Source organism: Dioscorea cayenensis, chromosome 9 (genome assembly GCF_009730915.1).
Source record: "Dioscorea cayenensis subsp. rotundata cultivar TDr96_F1 chromosome 9, TDr96_F1_v2_PseudoChromosome.rev07_lg8_w22 25.fasta, whole genome shotgun sequence".
Classification (NCBI taxonomy): domain Eukaryota; kingdom Viridiplantae; phylum Streptophyta; class Magnoliopsida; order Dioscoreales; family Dioscoreaceae; genus Dioscorea; species Dioscorea cayenensis.
Genome location: NC_052479.1, coordinates 1,233,385 through 1,250,654, shown reverse-complemented (window position 1 = coordinate 1,250,654; position 17,270 = coordinate 1,233,385). Strand labels below are relative to the sequence as shown.

Here is a 17,270-nt window from a genome sequence, read left to right as displayed (position 1 = left end):
CAGATGCTGATCTTATTATTGGAATCAGGTGCTCATGTGTTTATTTTTCCTATAATTGTTTCTTTAACTCAATAAAGCTATCGAAAATTTCATTTAGAATGTAGTTTATTAAAAGAAGACATTTAGCTTTCCATTGCTGGTCCAACATTTATCATCCACATTGCCAACGACCTTTGGGTCTATTGGTACACGGGTCATCAATAGAGCTCTCACCGAGTGGTGAGAGTTCGATTCTCGGCTGAGGGCACATTTCTGGGAGTTATGAATAGTGGTTGTGTATGGGTGGTTCCAGCGTCCACGTGAGCGCGGCTCTATCCCCATTTATTCCACCGAGGCTTGTACACGTCCCTGGATCTCTAGTGGGTTCGTCCCGCTCCTCTTTCCCAAAAAAACATTTATCATCCACATTCATCCTGTTCCATTCTGGAATCTAAAACCAGCTCATTGTGGTGCTTGAACTAAAGAAGAAAAGTGAAGGAATACTCCCTAAACTAAGAAAAATGTCAGCAGTTTTGGCCTGTACTTTTTCTTTTAAATTCTGCACCCAAACCCAAATGAACATTTGGGCAAAGTGATGCACTTGCCTTTAAAAAAAGTTGGCTTCAAAAGCACCTTTGCCCAACCACCTCTTCATCTACTTGCATGACATTAGATCGCCTGCGTAGAGTGTTTGAGTCCTGCAGAAGAGACGAGTTCGACCCTCAAGCTCAACCTTATATGCCAACATAGCTAAGGTTTGAGCATGTCATGGTTTTCAGCTAGAAAGATAACTTAGAGGCGGATTCTTTTCCAATTTGGCTTCTTCTTGGTGTGCTTGTGGTTGTTAACTTGAATGAATCTTTGCTGCAGTTTTAATTGAACTCTCATGACACTGGACAAGGTGAAAGAAGCACACAAGGTCATGTTAGCCAACCATCCAGATGCTGTTTAATTACCTTGCTTCTAAAAAACATATAGCATGCTGTCGATGTTTATTTATTAATACATTAAGAAGTTCTGCTTATTGCAGATTAGCATAAACCAGTCAAATTAATTATCAAAATTATACACAACCAAATACATGCAGATGAAGAAGATGGAGAAGATGAAGAAGAAAAGCTGTATTCTTTGCAACCCAAATGTTAACCACACACACACACACACACACACACACACACACACACACACACACACACACACACACACACACACACACACAAACAGAGACCTTATTTAACAAACACCAATCTCTGCAAACTCAGTTGAGGTACTAAATCATGGCACTCAAACTCAAACCTTCATACAAACAAGTTAACTGCTGTGAATAAAGCAAACAAAAGCTCAGTGCACAAAAACAAAAGAAAAATTCCGACTAGCCGCTGCATTTGCTTGTATCATGCTTGTGGGTGAGTAGGCAAATCCTTTTTCAAAGTGTTGACGTCTATCTTAGGAGGCCCGGAGTGTCGCCGTGGCTGTGAAGGTGATATGCTAACTTTTTCTGCAGCGGTGAAAGATAGTCGCTTCTTTGCTGATGCCGGGGACTTATTCGGAGATTCTGCACGCTTGACCAATGGGCTCTGAAGCCGAGACCTTGCCTTTGTTGACTCTGTGGATGCCATGTAACTTCGCACTGATGAAGAACTTGCAAGGCTCTCATCGTCCCTTGCAGACGACGCTGTCAAGCAGTATCGTCTGTGTCGCTCTGAGTTCATGCTGAGCACACTCCGTGAATCATCATCGGGAGTTTTCCAGCCGCCTCTTGGGCTTGCTGGCTTTGTTTTCCTGCCCACAGTTGATGATGCCTTCGATGCGGGAGTAGAAGGTGAGTGGCGATCGAGAGGACGGACTGCACTTTTGGTCGAAGCAGTCTCACTGCCTACTTCCTTATCTGTTACATTCCGACTCTCCCATGGCCTTGCTGCCATCCATCGTTCCGTCCAGCTCCATCCCCAGTTGGGATTACTCGGGTCTGCAAATGTTGATTTTACCACTCTCGATCCTGTCTTCCACTGTATTCAACAATAGTTTAATGTATAATTGAGAGAAGAAGAATGATAAAGTTTTATTTTCATGAATGTTGTCGGTACCTGATGAGAAAATGCATAAGCCATTGCTCTCTCTCGTCTTATAGCAGCTTCTTGCTTACTCACCAAATCAGCTTCGAGTTTCTCTTTCGATTGCGTACTGACATCCCATTCCTCGCCCAACTAGAACGACGACACATGAGAAGTTGCAATCAGTTATATTAAACACTGACTAACAAGAACAAATTAAAGACATTGGTGACATGTGTACCCTTAATTTCTCGAGTTCTTTTTCACGTTTTATCTGCAGTAACTTCTGCGAAGCCTGTTTTTGCTCCAACATCTGCTTTCGTCTAATATGAATTTCTGATTGAATTCGTGCCATTTTCTGCGTACAATGTATGGTATTGGTGGTTTGACGCTTGAAATTATCCCCTTCAATCAATGACTTCAGCCTAACTAGTCCTCTTAATGACTGCAACGCTCTTCGCGCCTAAATACGAATCTCAAAATTAGAATGTATGCAGATATAGAAAATATACTTTGATAAAAAATATCTTATAAATCACTGAATTTGTCAGCACAACAACCACAACCGAAGATGTGATTAACCGAGCAAAGAACTTCCAAAAACAAATTATATAAACATTCTTACTGACTTGGCATAATCAATACAAGATGATAATGTTAATAATAAGAAAGGAAGAACAGTTGGATGAGTTTGTATACCAAATGTCCTCGAAAGGCAGTTTGGATCTTAATTGCGGCAAGGCCCTCCTTCGATGGATCAGAGAACTTCGCTGAATTGGTGAGGCGAACAACCTCCGCAGCTGCCTGAGCAGCAACGGCAGCAGCCTCAGCCGCAACAGCACTCGCAAGTGCAACAGAGCGGGCATGCTGACTCTGATCTTGTCCATTGATTGGTAGTTTAACATCCTGGGCAGGAATTGGAGGAGGAGGAGGAACAGCTGGATCATCACTGACAGAAGATTCATCGAAACCTTTGCTGCAGCATGCCTTCCATTTTCTTCGTTTCTATTTGGAATCACAACAAAGGTGAGGGTTTATGTTTTGTTTTGTTTTGTTTTTATCAAACTGAAATGAAAATAATGGAAACAAATCTAAAACCTTGTTGTTCTGCTCTTCTTGTGATTTAGAGCTGAAGACCTTCTTCACAGCAGTCAACAACTTAGTCCTTTTTCCCATCTTCAAACACTTGTTGCTGCTGCTGCTGTTGTTGTTGTTAATTCTTCTTCTGCTTCTTCTTCAATTCATTAAATAAAAAAAAAAACAAGGAAAAATCATAAAATTCAGATCTTTTCCATCAAGCCATGGGAAATTATCAAAATTCCCTCAAAACAAAAGAAAACAAGAAACCTGAGAGGCCTTTTCTTTCACAAAGAACAACCAGGCACAAAGAATGAACATAAAAACCAGATCCTTCGAATACTTGATTTTGTTCTTCTTAATTATGGATTCAAAACCACAAAGAATCACTGAAATAAAAACTCAGAAGCTCTTTTCCTAGCCAAGCACAATCCAACACAAAGAATGAACATAGAAAGCAGACCCTTCCATATTTTCAAGTACTTTATCTTCTTCTTCTTAATTTTCAAGTCAAAACAACCAAAAAAAAATTTTTTTTTTTTTTTAAAGGAAATATCATAAAAATCATAACTTTTCCACCAAACAAGAAGAAAAGAACAAAATCCTCCAAATTTTAAATTTTTTTAAAAAAAAATCAGCAGCTTCTTTTCTCACCAAGAACAATCCAACACAAAGAATGAAACCTAAAAACCAGACCTTTCTCATCAAACACAGCTTTACCAAAGCCTAGAATGAATCCAAAGCAAAACCAATCCCAAATCAACCAACCAAAACACAAAAACTTAAAAAGAATGAAAGATTTCAAGTCCATACCTGAGTCCCCAGACGGTGAAACAACAATCAATAAATGATCCAAAGATCAAAGCTTTATGAATCCCTGAATCCAATGAAACAACAAGGAGGTATACGGTGATCAGAAAAAGCGAGAAATAGAGAGAGAGAAAGAGAGAAAGAAAGAAATAGCAAGAAATCCGTGGTTCCCAATTGGTGGGGTAACTAGGATTGCCCAAAAGAACAACAGCGGTACCTCTCGCTTCTCCTTGCCCTTTCCCTGCGCTTAGGCCCCACAATGGTGGGGCCAAAGGTGGGACCCACAGCTATGGGAAGGATGGGAGATGGTGGGGGTGGGTGTCAACGAAGACGAAGAAGAAGAAGAAGAAGAAGAAGAAGAAGAAGAAGAACAAAAACCTCTTCTTTTTTTGGGTTTTTTTTGACAACGGAATGAAGCTTGTTGTTTCTTTTCCAAAGTAAATATCGCCCCGATGTGTTTTTCCATCCCTGCCCTTGGACCGAGTTTTCTCACTTTTCAAATTTTATTTTTTTTATTTTTTTTATTTTTTTTATTTTGGGTGGTAAATGTAAATATATATATACACGCACACAATATACATGTGATTTTTTACTTTTAATTTTTGGATAAACGTCTTTTACGTTGTTGTTTTTATAGTTTCATCCTTATCTTTAAAAATTACGATTGTATTTTTTTACTTTTAATTTTTATTACGATTTGGTCATTCAAATATGTAATATATTTTTATTTAAAGTTAATATACATATTTTACATATGATCATCGTTAACAGTGTATGTTTAGGTGACTAAATCATAATAAAAATTAAAGATAAATGACCAAATTATAATTTTTTAAAATTGGTTCATCGAAATAAAAATACACACAAAAAAATAAAGGACCATTTAAACTATTTAATTGAAATTTTTTATAAAATTTGAGACATTTATGATATCATAGTATATTGGTATTTAAGCTGAGTGTTAAAATCTCAGCTGAGTTAAGGGCTCAATTGAGTTAAAATTTGCTATTGACATTGTTGTTCCTTTTGTTAAAATAAATTAATTTGTGTGTTAAAAGTATTAAAAGCATTAAAAGCATGTGTTTGTTTATTTTTTAAATATATTATTTACTTTAATATTTAATATGGCAGTTTGGAAAAATTAAAGATGAATTAAAAAATAAAATAAAAACCTATAACTGCTGTGACTTGTTCTCATTGATAACTGAAAAACGCAAGAAGTTAGTATTTCACACGAAAAAAAAACAGATTTATTAATTTTAATATATATATATATATATATTCATATATAAAAAAATACATGAAATAAAATGTTGCAATGATATGCTTACATAACATTAAAATTTCATTGTTTTGTGGGGTTTTATGCACCTGTGTGTACCTTATACTTCATTAATTATGCAAATTATATGTATAACATATAAAAAATTAAAATGCTCATGTCTCCTTACATAACATTAAAATTTGTTAATTTATCACAATCAACAAAAATTCCTTTAAATCTTATATTCAAAATGAATAAACAAGATAACATAACACATCAAATTCAAGTCGGAGATTCACTATCAACAATCAAATGAAGTTTTAACTTTTTTTGGCATTTTTAACATTATTCCTAGTGGTTAAACCTTCAATAGTGTGGCTAAATAAAACAATTAATCTCTTAATTAATTCATATAGGATGGATGATTGTCTATGACAATCATCTTTTGAGTGTTACCAATAATTTTTTACAAGAAATAACTTCATTCAATTCCGCCTCACCTTCATAATTTGTGCAATTTTAAATATTATATTATATCGGTTATTTTTATTTTAGATTTTAATGTTCTCTTCCATTCTATATACACGTTGTATTTACCTTATATATATTATAAATAGGGGACGAACGCCCTCCATTTAAATTGCACATATGTGAAGTTAATATCTTAATATAATTATGTTTTCACCTTATATGGTTTTTTCTGGTTTAATTTTAATAAAAAAGATTCATTTCCAATAAGTTAAGAGGGTATTGGTTGTTGTATTTTTCTAATAAAAGCATGATTTATTTATTTTAAAACAATCGATGATTAAAATTATGTTAGTAATAAATAAATAAAAAGTATTGGGCTCTAAAATAATAATGTTATTTGGTGGGAGTCAAGAGGCAATACATTAAAGCTATCTTAGGCGCTTTTGATGATCATGGTGAGATTATATTAATTTTTCAAATCATGACGAGTTGCGATGAATTTGATGACTTCTAGATAAATTTCTTTATATATATATATATTATATATAGGTTAATTATTCCATTAATAATTAAAAGTTGATTAATAAAACATCGAAGTGGACCTCACAAGAGATTAAAACATTATGAAAAAAAGGACTCTAAATAAAAAAGTTTGGATTTTTTGAGTGCATTAATTTTATAAAATTTAGTTTTTAATTATTACTTTTAGTTTTTTGTAGGTATAATCGAATGTAAATATGATATCAGTGGGGGTGTATATGTAAATTTTTCTTTATGCTTCTCAAGAGACTATTTCTTACAAAATTTTATGAATTTGATGGGTTTTTCTAGAAAGATGTTATTGAAGGCATTACTGTATATATATATATATATATATGAGGGCCGATATTTTTTCTTATTTAGTTGACTTTTTTTATATAAAAATTAGATTTGACAAAGTAATTTAAATAAAAACTAATGGAGTGGTTTATCCACTTTATTTAAAAATAAATAAATGGATTTTAATAAAAAAAATAAAATTTGAACTATGGTTTATTAAAATAATATATCTTAACTATCTTAACTCTAAATTAAAACAAAAATTCACAGGTATTTACATCATATATGAAACATAATAATAAAACTATGTTGTTTTTTTTTTTGTTATTAAAAAGTAAAAGTTTTTTTTTTAAATCTATGATGTTAATATTCCTTTTTATTATACACAAAACTTTTTAATATTGTGGATTTATTGTTTGATTTTATATCGGCAGTTGACATCTCATTAAATATAATTTATTATGCTATAAAAATTAATTTAATAGTGATTTTTTTTAAAGCTTAAGTTTCAATTGATTTTTAGCTAATCAAACCAGGTACCATTAAATGAATATCAAACATAGCCCAAGTCTATGGTCTATTTCTTACAATGCTCTTATAATATATATATATATATATATATATATATATAATTGATGACAACCTATTAATGTGTAACACCAAACAAAATTATTTCGTAAGACTATGGATATGCATGAAATGGTGTTATTTGGACAACCACTAGTTAGCCGAGCAGTAGCTGCCAGCAGTGGATGGGCAAGGTTGAAACCTTACGAAAAGTACTACTACACTACTATAGAAAACACTATTCATATTACATAGCAGTACTACTTATGCACTATTTTGAATCTAATTATTGTTTACTAAATGAGTTCGATGTGTCTTTGGTAAAAAATATTGTATTTCTCTGTTCCAGAATTGCATAATAAGTGAAATATATTAATTTGATTTAATTTTTAAAAATCATATAAGGTCCTGATGATACAGGTGGCAAAACTTTCATAGCCTCATACAACATACAATCAAATTAAATTTTGTTTAGTATATACATGTCTTTTGACAACTTTTAATGAAGTCATGGCTGGCTTAAAAAAACATAACAAAACTTTTTTATTTTAAAAATAAAATAAAATATTTTAATTAAAATTAATTACTCTTGATATAACCCATTATTTAATGCATCATAAATTACCAGATAAAAATTTGTACAAGCAAAATAAAATTATAAAAACATGAGATGTTTCTTAAACAATTTAAATATTTTTAAGGGATGATATGTTAAAAAAGGCAAAATTATTATTATTATTTTTTTCAATTTTATATTATCGTCACATGTGGATAAATCATTAGTGTTTGAAATGGTCCACATGTGTGATTGGTCAAATACAAGAAACTTAAAAATTAAAACCATAAAAAACCAAAATGCCGGACAAACTACTCAAACAATTTTGGATTTATTAATAATAATAATTATTATTATAGGGGAAAAAAAATGAGTGATTGTTAAATAATTATGAACTTTTCAAGGGGGTTAATTGTAAAAAAAACAAACCCATTGGATAAACACCAACTTCAATGCCACTAAAGTATGACGTGGCACTCGCTATCCATTCGTATTCTCATACGTGAAACCCAACACAAGATCCGACCCGATAACACACAAAACGCACCCAAAAAGAAACCCATCGTACCCAACCCACCTGGAGATCATCTCTTGTCATTATCGACGTGGGTCCCATTTATGGTCTGGTTTTCAGTCACTTTTTGGGTCTCTTTAAGATCTGAAGATAAACATAGCCCCATCTCCTCCGCTGCCGTGCATTCTTTGCAGCCATTTCTCCGCCGCTTTCTCGACTGTGAAACCCTTCGCCATTAGAGCTCTCTTGAGCTTTTCTAGGGTTTTTCCTTTAGAGCAATGAGAGCTGGCGCCTGAGAGCGTGGTTTGGGGATTGTTGTCTGGTTTTTGAGATCTCGATCGATGGTTTCCGGCTTTGATCCGGTGGATTCGTTCCTCCGCGCGGTGAAGGACGTGATCTCGCCCATTGAATCCGGGTTCTTGCATGCCGCGAAGAGTTTTGAATCGAAGAACTTCGAGAAGTTTGATAGGGTCGGCCGATCGGGGAAGGAGAAGCCTGGGTGTGACTCGGGGTTCGTTTTGGTTGGGAATGAAGAGAAGAGGAAGGAGGCGTTTGTAGTTAGGGTTCCGATTGTACCCATTTTTGAATCGTTGTTTCCGAATTCGCGCAAGAATGAGCTGGAGAAGAGGACTGAGAAGGAGGTGGAGGAGGATCGGGATGCGTTGCCCGCCGCGTGGTCCTTTCATATCAATCGATTTTTTCAAGCTCTTCCCACCCCGTTGATGTCCGCCGGGCGGTGCTTCAACAACCATTCCGTGAAAGACGATGATTTGAAGTCCGGGCGAAGAGGATCTGATCGGAAGGACAGCACCCGGAGCTCGCCGGAGGAATTTAGAAAGTCCGGTTTGGGAGTAGGAGAAGCCCTGTCAATTGAATTGCTGCTAAGCTGTCTGTTCTTTAACGTTGTGAAAAATCTTCAGTTTTTCCATCAGGAAGGTAGTGTAGAGGGTGGTGAACAACTCTCGCATTTGGATCGTGTGAAAATAATCACTGGCATTATCAAAGGGAAGAAGGCGGATGTTGACGGCTTCTTCTCCAGCTTGATGTTTGCTAGGGTGGGAGGGACGCCCCCGAGTTTGGTCGGGGCGGCTTCTACAGTGAAGGAGGTAGGGGAGGAGCGAGGGCCGAGCGGTGATAGAGAGGAGGTGGAGAATACCCCTCAGAAGCTTGCTAGTGGTTTGCTGAACATTCCCTTATCGAATGTGGAGCGGTTGCGGTCCACATTGTCCACTGTCTCGTTGACGGAATTGATTGAGTTTATACCTCAGTTGGGGAGGTCGTCTGCTGACCATCCAGACAAGAAGAAACTGTTCTCCGTCCAGGACTTCTTTCGGTATGCTGAGGCCGAAGGTATGGATTCTGTCCCGCTCCTATGAACTTTGATTTGAATTGCATTTTGATTAGGCTGACAATAACTGTGTTTTGCTGTTTCTTCTTGTTTAATAGCTCTATGTTGGCATTTATCTCATGAACTTTGATTTGAATTGCATTTTGATTAGGCTGATGGTAACTGTGTTTTGCTGTTTCTTCTGGTATAATAGCTGTATGTTGGCAATTATCTCATGTTCCTGTTTGTGTGTTTGTATGTGCTCTAATGGATTTGAGATTCTTGATTTTCTTAAAATTGATTGAGAAAGTTTGGTGGATACTTGGAATTCCATAACTTTTGTCAAGTGAACGGATGCAGAAATGCCTAAACTATATTGACAATGGCTAAATATCTAACAATTTGATTCAGCTACTGCTGGTTAAAAAGTTACTTTGAACCATCATTCTTTATGAAATCTTTAGATTCGCCAAAGGATCATAGATGAGTTTATGCCCAAGCAGAACTGGGCATAATGTTAGTTTGGGTTTCATCTGTATGATTATTGGCATCATCACTTTGTTTTGTTGATACAGGAAGACGGTTTTTTGAGGAGTTAGATAGAGATGGTGATGGGCAGGTAACACTTGAAGATCTTGAGATTGCAATGAGAAAGAGAAGGCTGCCAAGGAGGTATGCAAAGGATTTTTTGCGTCGAACGAGGAGCCATTTGTTTTCTAAGTCAATTGGGTGGAGACAGTTTTTGACATTGATGGAGCAGAAGGAGCCAACCATTCTTCGAGCTTATACAACCCTGTGTTTGAGCAAGTCTGGCACCCTTCAAAAGAATCAAATTTTGACCTCTCTCAAAAGTGCAGGCCTTCCTGCCAGTGAGGATAATGCTTCTGCTATGATGCGATACCTGAATGCAGATACAGGAGGGTCTATTTCCTACACCCATTTTCGGAATTTCATGCTTCTTCTTCCATCTGAACGCCTTCAAGATGATCCTCGGTATGCTAAAGACTACTAACTTGATCTTTTAGTAGCTCAAGTGAAATGCCAGTGTCACATTGATGCTAAGCCTGGATGATTGAAGGTTTGCATGATTTGAGATAATTTAAGGTCTATCTGTTAGATGTTTAGTGATTGTAGGTGCATCTCTGCTTTGTTTCCTGATTATGACTTGGAACAGCAGAGGTTAACAACTTAACTCAATTGCTTGGTGCCCTTGTCCATATTACTCCAATCATAAACTTGACATCTGTAGATTTTGAGCATTTATGCTGCTTATTAACAGAACAATCACTGATATGGGGCTAATTTCTGATCTAACTTCACTGTCAAAAGGAGCATCTGGTTTGAAGCTGCCACCGTTGTTGCTGTTCCTCCACCTGTAGAGATATCTGCTGAAAATGTTCTAAAATCTGCTTTGGCAGGAGGTCTTGCAAGTGCGCTGTCCACATCTTTGTTACACCCTATTGATTCAATGAAGGCAAGGATCTCATTTTCTCTCTCATTCTCTCTTGATAAGACTGGTCTCTTATTGTTTTAGTTAATCCTACTAGTTCCTTGTTTTTTCAGTTAATTCTTTTCTGTGATCTAGGAATCTGCCAATTGAGGTTGTTTCTTGAGAATTTTGCTTTGGTCTTTGTTGCAAGAACAAGTTATTTGGATATAGATGACATCATGTCAGCATGTGTTACTACCTTTTTAATCTTGCTTCTTAAGTTCAACCACATGCTGTTGCTTTGTGAATACTGCCTGTAGGAATAAACATGTGTGTATTTATTTATTAATTTTATTATTATTTATATTACTATTTTGTTCAGTGCAGCTTGAACTCGGATTTTTTATTTTATTTTTTAATAAAAGAACTTAAGATATTAGGCATGTAGTTGGGGTAATTGAACATCATTTCATAAATAAGTTATATATCTCAAAATTTTGGTTTGCTAATGCATGAGAATTTCAGTGAAAGACCTAAGATCATCATGGTATTGTAGTTACTACATGATTCAGATTTAAGCATAGCCAACCTTCTGGTTTCTCCTGGCTTAGCTGTCAGTCGTAATAATGCTCAAACTAATCTGTGGATTGTAATTCTACTAATCGCATTATAAACAGAACTGCTGTAATCGAAGAAGATGCTGTTTTTTTTCTCCCTATAGCAGCCTCAGCCAAAACATTTTTTTTCCTAATACAGATCTATTTCTGATACAAAGTAGTGAAAACCTTATCATGATTATTTTTGGGATATATTCAGTTTTTCAAATGAGATAAACAAATTTGCTATTGTTAAAAATAGAGGTATATTGTTGAATTTAGGGTTACTTTGATCGAAATCTGGTCATTGCTTCAAATTAATTTATGATCTGGGAGTTAGGGTAAGACATCATTTATCTTGTACGAGTTGTTTGTGGTGTTTACATAAACAAATGGTGGATGCATGAAGCCGTTGCAGCCGGTTGGTATATAACTTTTTCTAACCTTGACATGCTGCTTCAATCATAGACATTTTTTTCCAATAACTTCCTGATTCAATAAATTATTGGTATGAGAAATAGTTGGTGTGCATTGCCATTTCACAAGCCATTTTTGATGCTGCTCAGAACTTATTGTTACCCTGCCAGGGTGTCTCTCTATTAGTTTGTATTGAAGGAGAATCTGTTTCACCATTTCTTGTTTGAAATGTTAATTGAGCCCTCTTTCCTCAAACCACTTGGTTTCTTACGTGTTTTCCTCTCTTGTCCTTGCTGTGGCCTTTTTGATGTTTTGTCTTCATTTTCCAGACACGTGTCCAAGCATCGACACTTTCATTTCCAGAACTTGTATCAAGACTCCCGCAAATTGGGATTCGTGGATTGTACAGGGGTTCCATCCCAGCTATCCTTGGGCAATTTTCAAGGTTCTTTTTCTTTGTCCACTACCATTGTAGTAATTTTCATGTCCTTGATCATCATCTTTCGTTTCTTCAATAGTCACGGAGTTCGTACTGGCATCTTCGAAGCAAGCAAGCTTGTCTTGGTAAATGTTGCACCGACACTTCCAGATATTCAGGTAGCTGTTGCCTTCTTCATTTTTTGGCATTTGGTTGTTCCAAAATTGTCTTATTAATTGAATTAGTTTTGGTTTTTTAATTTGTATTTGGTATAAACATGTGCTACCTAGCCTTCTATCTATATTAGTGTCTCTACTTTCTCATCATTTTTTCAAGCATAATTGATCATTAATTCAACCCTTGCACATTACCTATGAGAATGGCAGTTGTTCTATATCAATCAGTAGTGTCTAATGAAATTCTTATACATCCTTGTATGGTATAAACAGTTATTAGGTAGCCTTCCATCTCATTTCGACCCATGTAAACCATGTATTATATTACCAGTTACGTGGTATCAATCAGTAGAATGCTTTCTGAAAATCCATGTGAACTATATATGACATTGCCAGTTACTCTGCTTCAATCAGTAGATTGAGTTCCAAAAATCTCATCTGTTGTTGTTCTTTTGTGTTAGCATAGCCCAGAAATTCTGATATGATTGTGATGTGCAGGTGCAATCCTTAGCATCATTCTGCAGCACAATACTCGGCACAGCAGTCAGAATTCCATGTGAAGTATTGAAGCAAAGATTGCAAGCAGGTCTATTTGACAATGTTGGTGAGGCAATCATAGGCACGCTGCGTCAAGATGGTTTGAAAGGCTTCTTCCGGGGAACTGGTGCTACACTCTGCCGTGAGGTTCCATTCTATGTTGCCGGCATGTGCCTCTACGCCGAAGCAAAAAAGGTACTTTTCTACACGTCACCGCTTCATCAACAAACAACGAATCACTTGCAATAAACCTTGTTTACATTTTCTGTTAAAAAAGGCTGCTCAGAATCTTCTGAACCGGGAATTGGAGCCATGGGAAACTATAGCCGTGGGAGCATTATCCGGTGGTCTAGCTGCTGTTGTCACAACTCCTTTCGACGTGATGAAAACAAGGACAATGACAGCACCTCAAGGTGTGCCGGTATCAATGGAAATGATCGCATTCTCGATTCTCCGGCAAGAGGGGCCTCTTGGTCTCTTCAAGGGTGCTGTGCCCAGATTTTTCTGGATTGCTCCTCTCGGAGCAATGAATTTTGCCGGTTATGAACTAGCAAGGAAAGCAATGGACAAGAGTGAAGCTGCATCTGCTGATCAGTTTCAGGAAAAGAGAACTACCACTTCCAGGTGATGTTTCTTTGTCCATAAAAATTCAATGCTGTGCAACTCATCCTTTTTTTTTAAAAAAAAAGTGATACAGCCTCAAGAAAAAAAAAAGGAAAAAAGAAAAAAGAAAAATGTTAATACTTAGAACCAGAAAATCAGGGTATGAATGTGTGGCCTTGGTGAAGAAGCCCTAATTTTTGTAACCCCAACCTTGGCCATTTCTTTTTCATCTTCCTCCAAAATTTTTTTTTTCCTTCTCTACCTATTCCACTGTGTAGAGTCAATGCTTGGATTTCCATTTCATTTTATTAAATCTTTTCATCTATGTACAGATAATCCTGCATTTTATCATCCACTGCTCTTCTTTCTGTGAATATTCTGCAGCTTGTTGTTAGCTCACACATTTTGCAATGATGAGATGGATTCCAGGTTATTTATTATTCATAGCTTAATTACCAAATAAATTTATTTCTTTTTTTATTTTAAGCTCTAGTTTATTTCTTAATAATTTAATCTTAGATAAACTCTGAATAACTTTATGTAAGGGTTAGTGTATGAATAGGTAGTTTATTTCTGGATAATTTATTCTTAGATAAACTCTGAATAACTTTATATAAGGGTTAGTGTATGAATAGGTAGTTGTGTTTGTTCTATTTTGTCTTATTTTATTTTCAAGTAAATAAAATAAAATAAAATACAGTGAAAAATTATTTTCATGGAATGATTACAAGTTGGACTCTGGATATGAGTTAGACACAATTGGGTCCCTTGGTGTTATTAGCTGGCTGAAATCTATCCACATGTATATAAAACCCTAAAAGGGAGGGTCTAGTGAGTAGGGTTAGTATGGTACTACTCAGAGAGAAAGATGAACTCATAAAAAAAATAAAAGAAAATGAGTGGGAAAAGGAAAAAGGGTAGTGAATCATTGATCACTAATAAGCTTGCAATGCGTGTGGGGGCATTTCATGCATGGCATGCATCATCTCTATAATTTTTGATTGGACATCATCACATCATCATGATATCACCATCAATTAATTTCATTCAATTTTCATCCCAAAAAAAAATTAATTTAATTCAATCTGAAAAATTTAAGTTTTAATTGTATGTTTAATTATATATATAGAGAGAGATTTAAAATTTAAGAAAATTCTAAATTTGGAGTTCTTCAATTTTTTAATTTTGTAATTTTGTCATTATTTGAAGTTTAATGAATTTCTCAATTTATTTATTTATTTTTGTTTTTTTAAGATTATTCAATATTTTTAATTTTTAGAGAATATTTGTGTTGTTTTTATCTTTTATATATATATATAAATTTAACAAGATTGACAAACTATGTGACAGAAGTATGCACAAGCTTTTTAAATATACCACACATCTTCATTCTATGGCAGATAGTCGATCTAGCCACTTTGACTCATAAGTTAGCATTATTTTTAATACTTAATTTCTCTAATTTATTTAAAATTATTTTTAAGAATTAATAACTAAATGAACACTATTTTAGTGTGTGTATATATATATCTATATATATATTTTATCAATTCTTTATTGTTCAAAAGCAATATATATACATATATATATATATATATATATATATTATCATCAATGAACTAGGTTGTCTTTGAACTGGAAAGCTTTTATTTTAAATTTTATACCATTTTTTTATTTTCAGAAATTAAAAGAAATATTCACGTCCTCAAAATTTTTTTTTTCCTAGATTCTTATTTTAGGTCCACACGGCAAGATAGAAGAATATATCATAGAGGAGGGGCCTCAATGATAATGATCTCCAGAGCGTATACCACTATTTGGATTTTATATAATATAAAATAAAATTTAAAATTATTTTTATTAAAATTAAAAAATCACATATATATAACTTTATATTTCGCTTTTTTTTTAATGACATTTTAAGTTAAATTGTTTACTAAATTAAAAGAATCTCAATTTTATAAGGGTGCAAGTGTAATTAAGAAATATATGCATAGAACCCCCTGAAAAATAATAAATTAATTTTTTCTTTAATTAATCTCAAAAATATCTAATGGATTTGGCCAAGATTCTTAACTAGAAGAAAAAGAGTGTGCCATTGACTTAAGAAACACTAACTAGTATTAGTTAATTGTCACTCATATTTGAAAGAGATGGACTCAAAAGTCATGAAAAAGAAAGAAAAATAAAATTAATAATAATATTTTATTTATATAAGAAGTAGAAAAAAACCTTGTTTTTATTACTCAAAAAAATAAAAAATTAAAAAAGAGTTGCTTTCTCGTGCTCAACGAGCAGGCCGGCATTGCACCAACACTTTGACCCATGAACCAAGTTTGGTTGGTGAGTCACCATTTTAGGTATCATCTTTCCATATTTCAACTTAAAAAATTAATTAATTATTTATATCATTATTTATTCAACTAAATAATCTAATCATATTTGCATATCTATATACATTTCTTCAAATTCAAATTATTCAATGAATGAGAAAGTTCCACAAGGACTAAATCCCAATAAAAATAACCAAACCAAGGCTTGTTTGAACATATCTTAAAAGTTCAAAGGACTAAAAATAAATTTTACCAAAACAAGCGGGAAACGCGTTTCCCTCCCGCCAACTCTATAAATTATCCTCATTAGTTCACAAACAAAGCTACACTTTCCATCTTTCATTGTTTAATTTCAATGGATTCTAATGAAACAATGACAACATTCTATAATCCATCATCATCATCATCACCATCACCGGCCACGTCTCCTCCGCCACCTCCGGTGATACAAAGCCCGTGTGCCGCTTGCAAGATACTCCGGCGAAGATGTGCCGATAAATGCATCCTCGCGCCGTATTTTCCTCCTACCGATCCTCTCAAGTTCACTACCGCTCACCGTGTTTTTGGAGCAAGTAATATAATCAAACTCCTTCAGGTATTTTTCGTATTATATATATTACATTTATCATTCATAAAAAAATTTTCGTATTTTTTGTTTGTATTGATATAACCTCGCATTATTATATATTGATCTCTTTACTATAATTTTTAATAGGAACTTCCAGAGAGCCAAAGAGCAGATGCAGTGACTAGCATGGTATATGAAGCTAAGGTATATATATTTATAATTTATCTACAATTTATTATTGCTAAAGTTGTGATTTTTTATTTTTAATATATATATATATATATATAGTGTGAATTTAATTTTTATTGTTATTGTTATTATTGTTTAGGCAAGAATAAGAGATCCAGTTTATGGTTGTGCTGGAGTGATATGTCATTTGCAAAGGGAAGTTAGTGATCTGCAAGCACAATTAGCAAAAGCTCAAGCTGAAATAATTAGCATGCAAGGTCACCAAGCAAATCTTATTGCATTGGTGTGCATGGAAATGGATAAACATAAGCAACCTTTGATCCATAACTCCATTAATTTAGATCATCAAAGCTTTGAGGATGATCCTTATTGTTTCCTTGATGATATTAGTCTTTGGACATGATCATTATGATGATGAAGAAGGAGAAGAAGAAGAAGATGATGAAGATGATGAAGAGCATGCACTTTGGAGTACTTGATCAGCTAATTCATAATTTGTTAATTTCCAAGAAGATAGTAATCTTATAAGTTATAAGTTATGTAATATATATAACCATAAAAATATA

The 17,270-nt window shown here is 34.3% G+C and overlaps 3 protein-coding genes across 5 annotated transcripts; 2 read left to right on the top strand and 1 right to left on the bottom strand.

The window, feature by feature from the left end:
* Positions 1–1,241: 1,241 nt before the first annotated feature.
* LOC120269294 (protein IQ-DOMAIN 1-like) lies at positions 1,242–4,293 on the bottom strand. Of its 3 annotated transcripts, XM_039276628.1 has the most exons (7): positions 4,138–4,293; positions 3,924–3,987; positions 3,132–3,267; positions 2,733–3,038; positions 2,275–2,496; positions 2,067–2,186; positions 1,242–1,988 (listed from the first exon to the last, which is right to left on the bottom strand). In XM_039276628.1, exons 3-7 carry the CDS (start codon positions 3,207–3,209, stop codon positions 1,374–1,376), a joined length of 1,341 nt encoding a protein of 446 aa, XP_039132562.1. In that variant the 5' UTR covers positions 3,210–3,267; positions 3,924–3,987; positions 4,138–4,293; the 3' UTR covers positions 1,242–1,373. The 3 variants fall into 3 exon arrangements, with proteins under 3 accessions (XP_039132562.1, XP_039132560.1, XP_039132563.1); XM_039276626.1 differs by lacking the exon at positions 4,138–4,293 and having other exon boundaries at positions 3,924–4,113; XM_039276629.1 differs by lacking the exon at positions 4,138–4,293 and having other exon boundaries at positions 3,132–3,264; positions 3,924–4,113.
* A 3,990-nt stretch (positions 4,294–8,283) lies between these two features.
* Positions 8,284–14,054, top strand: LOC120268973 (mitochondrial substrate carrier family protein C). The gene is made up of 7 exons (XM_039276249.1): positions 8,284–9,461; positions 10,014–10,431; positions 10,768–10,912; positions 12,210–12,325; positions 12,399–12,477; positions 12,973–13,206; positions 13,289–14,054. The coding sequence occupies exons 1-7, from the start codon at positions 8,453–8,455 to the stop codon at positions 13,637–13,639; spliced, it is 2,352 nt and encodes a 783-aa protein (XP_039132183.1). The 5' UTR covers positions 8,284–8,452; the 3' UTR covers positions 13,640–14,054.
* Positions 14,055–16,294: 2,240 nt separating this feature from the next.
* LOC120269274 (LOB domain-containing protein 1-like) lies at positions 16,295–17,270 on the top strand. The gene is made up of 3 exons (XM_039276606.1): positions 16,295–16,542; positions 16,663–16,719; positions 16,844–17,270. Exons 1-3 carry the CDS (start codon positions 16,303–16,305, stop codon positions 17,105–17,107), a joined length of 561 nt encoding a protein of 186 aa, XP_039132540.1. The 5' UTR covers positions 16,295–16,302; the 3' UTR covers positions 17,108–17,270.

What these genes read in the sequence shown, in the direction of transcription:
- LOC120268973 (XM_039276249.1), top strand. Translation starts at nt 8,453, where the DNA reads ATGGTTTCCGGCTTTGATCCGGTGGATTCGTTCCTCCGCGCGGTGAAG. An exon ending in TCGGTATGCTGAGGCCGAAG is followed by an intron (nt 9,462 to 10,013) that starts GTATGGATTCTG and finishes TTGTTGATACAG; the next exon opens with GAAGACGGTTTTTTGAGGAG. An exon ending in CGACACTTCCAGATATTCAG is followed by an intron (nt 12,478 to 12,972) that starts GTAGCTGTTGCC and finishes TGTGATGTGCAG; the next exon opens with GTGCAATCCTTAGCATCATT.
- LOC120269294 (XM_039276628.1), bottom strand. Translation starts at nt 3,209, where the DNA reads ATGGGAAAAAGGACTAAGTTGTTGACTGCTGTGAAGAAGGTCTTCAGC. An exon ending in AAGAAGAGCAGAACAACAAG is followed by an intron (nt 3,039 to 3,131) that starts GTTTTAGATTTG and finishes GATTCCAAATAG; the next exon opens with AAACGAAGAAAATGGAAGGC. An exon ending in AAGAACTCGAGAAATTAAGG is followed by an intron (nt 2,187 to 2,274) that starts GTACACATGTCA and finishes TCGTCGTTCTAG; the next exon opens with TTGGGCGAGGAATGGGATGT.
- LOC120269274 (XM_039276606.1), top strand. Translation starts at nt 16,303, where the DNA reads ATGGATTCTAATGAAACAATGACAACATTCTATAATCCATCATCATCA. An exon ending in ATATAATCAAACTCCTTCAG is followed by an intron (nt 16,543 to 16,662) that starts GTATTTTTCGTA and finishes AATTTTTAATAG; the next exon opens with GAACTTCCAGAGAGCCAAAG. An exon ending in GCATGGTATATGAAGCTAAG is followed by an intron (nt 16,720 to 16,843) that starts GTATATATATTT and finishes ATTATTGTTTAG; the next exon opens with GCAAGAATAAGAGATCCAGT.